At 53.5% G+C, this 6,939-nt stretch overlaps 1 protein-coding gene across 1 annotated transcript; it reads left to right on the forward strand.

Moving 5' to 3' along the window:
- The first annotated feature begins 3,881 nt into the window (after window positions 1–3,881).
- LOC119267761 (purple acid phosphatase 15-like) lies at window positions 3,882–6,483 on the forward strand. Its single transcript, XM_037549200.1, has 6 exons — window positions 3,882–4,424; window positions 4,499–4,690; window positions 4,788–5,345; window positions 5,454–5,644; window positions 5,739–6,023; window positions 6,127–6,483. The coding sequence occupies exons 1-6, from the start codon at window positions 3,911–3,913 to the stop codon at window positions 6,262–6,264; spliced, it is 1,878 nt and encodes a 625-aa protein (XP_037405097.1). The 5' UTR covers window positions 3,882–3,910; the 3' UTR covers window positions 6,265–6,483.
- The last annotated feature ends 456 nt before the right edge of the window (window positions 6,484–6,939 follow it).

Below are 6,939 nucleotides of genomic sequence, written 5' to 3' on the forward strand. Positions count from 1 at the left end.
GCCGGCCTCGCCCACCGCGCGCAGCCCTGGCCGCCAGCACCTCGTCGTGGCAATCCCTCTGCCGCCTCCTCTGGCCCTGGCCGCCGGCGCTGGCGTGCGCCGTGCGTACCCAGCACCCCTCGGGCGTGCGCCCGATCGGGCAGCGCCCGTTCGCCCGCGCCCGTTTGGCCCTATGGGCCACTACCTAGTGGGGCCCCCACCCACGCCCCTTTTAAAAAAAGAGAAGAATAAAAATATATAATTAAAATAATTAATTAGTTAATTAGTTAACTTAATTAGGTCTGTTAAATTAACCTAATCACTGTTTAAACTAATTAATCTGTTTTAGATAAACTCAGTCAATGACAGTGGGACCCACGTGTCAGCTTGACCAGTCAACGGTCAGAGTTGACTGCTGATGACATGCTGACGTCATAAATGCAATTTTGAATTAAAATAATATGTTAATCCTAGAAAATGATATAAAACTTTAAAAATTAATATATAATAATCCGTAGCTCGGATGGAAAAACTTTGTACATGAAAGTTGCTCAGAACAACGAGACGAACCCGGATACGCAACCCATTCGTCCGCCACACATCCCTAGCATAGCGAACACGCAACTTTCCCCCTCCGGTTCATCTGTCCGAAAACGCGAAACACCGGGGATATTTACCCGGATGTTTCCCCCCTTCACCGGTATCACCTCGTACTGCATCAGGCCACCCCTAGCACAATGTAATGCCGCGTCTTGCTTTTTGTTACATTGATTGCTCTGTTATTTATTGTGTTCCCCCTCCGTTACTTCTTTCCGGTAGACCCCGAGACTGCCGGAGACCCCCAGTACGACTATGGTGTTGACGATCCCTTCTTGCCAGAGCAACCAGGCAAGCCCCCCCTTCGATCACTAGATATCGCCTACTCTTCTCTATACTGCTTGCATTAGAGTAGTGTAGCATGTTACTGCTTTCCGTTAATCCTATCCTGATGCATAGCCTGTCCTTGCTACTACTGTTGTTACCTTTACCGGCAATCCTAATGCTTAGTATAGGATGCTAGTTTATCATCAGTGGCCCTACACTCTTGTCCGTCTGCCATGCTATACTACTGGGCCGTGATCACTTCGGGAGGTGATCACGAGCATATACTATATACTTTACACTATTACATTACCGGTGATACTGTTTGGAGATGGGGGCTGAAGGGGCAGGTAGCTCCATCCAGGTAGTGGTGGGCCTGAGTTCCCGACGGCCCCCGACTGTTACTTTGAGGCGGAGCGACAGGGCAGGTTGAGACCACGTAGGAGAGAGGTGGGCCTGGCCCTGGTCGGCGTTCACGGTTACTTCAAAATAACATGCTTAACGAGATCTGGGTATTTGATCTGAGTCTGGCTACTGGCCTATACGCACTAACCATCTACGCGGGGACAGTTATGGGCACTCGACGTCGCGGTATCAGCCAAAGCCTTCGTGACGTCAGCGACTGAGCGGCGCGCGCCGGGTTGGACCGCGTAACGCAACTTCCTTTGTAATGGAGGTTGCTAGGTCTGCTCACCGGCCGCATTCGCAACATGCAGGTGTGCAATGGGCGATGGGCCCAGACCCCTGCGCCATAGGATTTAGACCGGCGTGCTGACCTCTCTGTTGTGCCTAGGTAGGGCTGCGACGTGTTGATCTTCCGAGGCCGGGCATGACCCAAGAAAGTGTGTCCGGCCAAATGGGATCGAGCGTGTTGGGCTATGTGGTGCACCCCTGCAGGGAAGTTAATCTATTCGAATAGCCGTGTCCCTCGGTAAAAGGACGACCCGGAGTTGTACCTTGACCTTATGACAACTAGAACCGGATACTTAAAAAAATACACCCTTCCAAGTGCTAGATACAACCGGTGATCGCTCTCTCACAGGGCGACGAGGGGAGGATCATCGGTTAGGATTATGCTATGCGATGCTACTTGGTGAACTTACCATCTACTCTCTTCTACATGTTGCAAGAAGGAGGTGGCCAGAAGCGTAGTCTTCGACAGGACTAGCTATCCCCCTCTTATTCCGGCATTTTGCAGTTCAGTCCACATATGATACCCTTATTCCATTTGATACCAATGCATACATATGTAGTGTAGCTCCTTGCTTGCGAGTACTTTGGATGAGTACTCACGGTTGCTTTGCTCCCTCTTTTCCCCCTTTCTATACTCGATTGCTGCGACCAGACGTTGGAGCCCAGGAGCCAGACGCCACTGTCAATGACGACTACTACTACTCGGGAGGTGTCTACTACTACGTGCAGCCTGCTGACGGCGACCAGGAGTAGTTTAGGAGGATCCCAGGCAGGAGGCCTGCGCCTCTTTCGATCTGTATCCCAGTTTGTGCTAGCCTTCTTAAGGCAAACTTGTTTAACTTATGTCTGTGCTCAGATATTGTTGCTTCTGCTGACTCGTCTATGATCGAGCTCTTGTATTCGAGCCCTCGAGGCCCCTGGCTTGTAATATGATGCTTGTATGACTTATTTTATTTGTAGAGTTGTGTTGTGATATCTTCCCGTGAGTCCTTGATCTTGATCGTACACATTTGCGTGTATGATTAGTGTACGGTCAAATCGGGGGTGTCACAGTTGTTGCCATTCAAAGATCCAGGCATTCCAAAGAAAGCATACCAAATTCAAGTCTTTTGATCGACCATCGCTTCAAGGATTATAGTGGAACCCTTTTTGGCCGTGGAATTGCCCATGCCATTCCTTTGGACAATTCTTCCAACTCCAATGCATGCAATCTATTGAGCCAAGCATACCTGGGAAGCCGCGAGCTTTCTTCATCTCCAATAGCCTTGCGGCGTCTTCAACATTGGAAGATCTCAAATACTCCTGGCCAAACACTTGAATAATTCCGACTGCGAAGCGCTTGACACACATGATGGCTTGGCTCTCACCCATGGCCAAGTGATCATCAACTAGATCAGCCGGGATACCGTATGCCAACATACACAAAGCGGTTGTCACCTTCTGAAAGGTGTTATGCCCGAGCTCTCCGACGGCATTCCTCCTTTGCTGAAAAAACCAATCATGGCTCGCTAGTTTCTCTGCAATGCGCCTGAACAACTCGGTGCTCATCCTAGACCGGCGACGAACGTACAACTCCGGGTATGTGGGATTCTCCACGAAATAGTGCCTCATCAATCTGTTATGGGCATTGATCCTATCCCTCCAAATTTTCTGCCGACCCATAATCGAACCACCGTGCTTCGGTTTTTTATTGATGTACATAGCTAGGATCATTGCAAGATCCTCCTCCTCTTCCATTTCAAATTCTTCTTCGGAAGAATCATACGACGAACTCATCTACAATGTTCAATACTAGGCTATAAAAACTACAATCAACATGCATCAAATTCATGAAGTTTGAGCAATACATGCCTTTCGGGCGTTTTGTCGAACACCTTGCGAGCGCCGAGCGGCAGTGAGCGGCCGGACGCTGTTCGTTGGAGGACTGCCGCGCGTGAGGGGCGGCGGTGACTAGAGGGAGACGGAGAAAGCCGCCGCAGCGCAGGGATAGGCCGAGGAAGCGCCGGAACGGTCGCCGGAATAAATGGGGTGGCGCGGGCAGCGGCGGCGCCGCGACTGGATGGGATAGATGGAGTTGCGAGCAAGCGTTTGAGAGTCCAGCGCGCGGGAGCGGGCGCAGCAAATAAGCGGCGTGCTATGGCGTTTCGGCCCGCGCGCTGAATTAGATATGCCGCGCGTGTGATTTTTACGCCTCGCCTGGAACGGTAGCTCGCATAAAAAACATTAATTTTTCAGCAGGGTGCTTATATAACGCGGTTGTTGGAGACGCTATGAGAAAACAGACATGTCGGCTTGCAGTTAGGTAAGTTTTGAAGCACACGTGGACGGACCCGTTCTGACGGAGGTGGGGGGGCATATTCGACGGTGACCATGGAAGATGCCCACTTTTGCAGCAATGTCGAGGCAACCTTGCTTGTGTTTATCCTGCTGTTCCAAAGTGGGCGGCCGGACGGGACGTCACCGAGTTGCCAATTCCAGAGAATGCAACAAGATCACCAGATTCGACTTCACTCCCATCCTTCTCTGCTCGATTCCTATAATTTTTCCCACAAAATCGTCCCAATTCTCTCCATGCCAATCTCACCTCGCACTGCTCTCCTTTCGATCCCGACGAAAGAGGGAGCGCCCGCGGCACCAAACGACTATGGGGATTTGGAGGGGGTCGCTGCCGCTGCTTCTGCTCGCCGCCGCGGCGGCGGCTGAGCCGGCGTCGACGCTGGAGGGACCGTCGTGGCCGGTGACGGTGCCGCTGCGGGAAGACAGGGGCCACGCGGTGGACCTGCCGGACACGGACCCCCGGGTGCAGCGTCGGGTCACAGGCTGGGCTCCCGAGCAGATCGCCGTCGCGCTCTCCGCCGCTCCCACCTCCGCCTGGGTCTCCTGGATCACAGGTAGTTGAGCTAATTTCACTGGAATGTAATGCCTTTGGTCAGTTCTGAGATGGCATTGGCTGTTGGTTCCGCAGGGGATTTCCAGATGGGCGGCGCCGTCAAACCGCTGGACCCCGGCACGGTCGGCAGCGTCGTGCGCTACGGCCTCGCCGCCGATTCTTTGGTCCGCGAGGCCACCGGCGACGCGCTCGTGTACAGCCAGCTCTACCCCTTCGAGGGCCTCCAGAACTACACCTCCGGCATCATCCACCACGTCCGCCTCCAAGGTCGATCCCCTGCTCCACAATCCAAAAACAAACAAAAAATGCAGTTTTTACAGCTACCAGAAGCAAACGTGGGACTGAAATTCTCGCCGCAATGCAGGGCTTGAGCCTGGGACGAAGTACTACTACCAGTGCGGCGACCCAGCCATCCCGGGTGCGACGAGCGCCGTGCACGCGTTCCGGACGATGCCGGCCGTCGGGCCGCGGAGCTACCCGGGGAGGATCGCCGTGGTCGGGGACCTCGGGCTCACGTACAACACCACCTCGACCGTGGAGCACATGGCGAGCAACCAGCCCGACCTGGTCCTCCTCCTCGGCGACGTGAGCTACGCCAACCTGTACCTGACCAACGGCACCGGAACGGACTGCTACTCCTGCTCGTTCGCCAAGTCCACCCCCATCCACGAGACGTACCAGCCGCGCTGGGATTACTGGGGGAGGTACATGGAGTCCGTGACGTCGACCACGCCGATGATGGTGGTCGAAGGGAACCATGAGATCGAGCAGCAGATCGGCAACAAGACGTTCGCGGCTTACAGCGCGCGGTTCGCGTTCCCGTCCAAAGAGAGCGACTCCTTCTCCCCCTTCTACTACTCGTTCGACGCTGGCGGCATCCATTTCATCATGCTCGCTGCCTACGCTGCCTACAGCAAATCAGGTGCTCACACAATTCAATCCAGTTTAGTTCTGAACTGAACTGTATTTGATTAGTGAAAGGAAGCTGAAACTTGGTGGACTGAATCTTGTGCACAACAAATAAATTCAGGAGAGCAGTACAGATGGTTGGAGAAGGACCTGGCAAAGGTGGACAGATCGGTGACCCCGTGGCTGGTCGCCGGGTGGCACGCGCCATGGTACAGCACCTACAAGGCTCACTACAGGGAGGCAGAGTGCATGAGAGTGGCCATGGAGGAGCTGCTCTACTCCTACGGCCTCGACATCGTTTTCACCGGCCATGTATGTAACGTAACACCGTCTGACTTACAGTACCTCTGAAGTCTGAACATTAATTGGCAAGCAGCTGAGAGTGGCTTTGTGTGAGGTCTGGCAGGTGCACGCGTACGAGCGCTCCAACCGGGTGTTCAACTACACGCTGGACCCGTGCGGCGCCGTGCACATCTCGGTGGGCGACGGCGGGAACCGCGAGAAGATGGCCACCACCCACGCCGACGACCCAGGGCGCTGCCCGGAGCCACTGTCCACGCCTGACGACTTCATGGGCGGCTTCTGCGCCTTCAACTTCACGTCCGACCCCGCCGCCGGCAGCTTCTGCTGGGACCGGCAGCCGGACTACAGCGCCTACCGGGAGAGCAGCTTCGGCCACGGCATTCTCGAGGTAACTGCTGCTCCGTGAAGAAATACCGAGAGTAGCTTCTGACCTTGTAGATACATACTGTACATAGTTGGGTGACTGAGGAGCTAATAATTTGTTGGTGCAGGTGAAGAATGAGACGCACGCTCTGTGGAAATGGCACAGGAACCAGGATCTGTATCAAGGTGGTGTCGGAGATGAGATTTATATCGTCCGGGAGCCGGAAAGATGCCTGCTCAAATCCAGCATAGCGGCATACTTTTGATCTAACACTAGCCAAATCAAATTCACGTGTATAATGTGTAGTACTAGCTGGTAGGTACTTTGACCTGTGGTCCAAGCGAACTCTCTATTCTTTCACGAGCTCTCTGCGAGCTCTGACGAGATTAAGATAGGTTGAGATTTGTGGGGTAGCATGAAAGACTTGTGATCTAGTATCAGTCTATACACTGATAAATAAAATTGGTACGTATCGTTTTTCAGATGAACAGGCGAACTTCGCCCTGCTTTTTCATTATTATAGCTGGGAACGGAACAGGCTACTGGGTTGGCACTTGGCAGTCACAGTTTACAAGGTGAATTGTACAGTATGATTTGTACCACAGGGCGGGACTTGGCTGCTGTTGGTAGAGTGGAAGAGGAAGAGGAGCGTGGCCAGCTTCGGTGGAGAGCACCGCGCAGGCGCAGCTGCTCGGCCGCTCGGACCGGAAATCGGCGCTCCGAGTCCGAGGGAAGCACGCCACGACCACCGTGGCAGCCATGAATATACCTACCCGGAGGGAGCTCTTCCTCCTTGCAAAGCTTTGGAGTTTTTTTTTTGAAAAGATAAAGCTTTGGAGTTGAAGAATGTAGAAGGTGAGATGAGAGTGCGAGTGGAAACGGAGCACACAGGCAGCTTGTCTTTAGTATTAGGAGGCCTACGCCATGAAGGAACACATAG

This window comes from Triticum dicoccoides, chromosome 3A (assembly GCF_002162155.2).
Source record: "Triticum dicoccoides isolate Atlit2015 ecotype Zavitan chromosome 3A, WEW_v2.0, whole genome shotgun sequence".
Lineage (NCBI taxonomy): Eukaryota > Viridiplantae > Streptophyta > Magnoliopsida > Poales > Poaceae > Triticum > Triticum dicoccoides.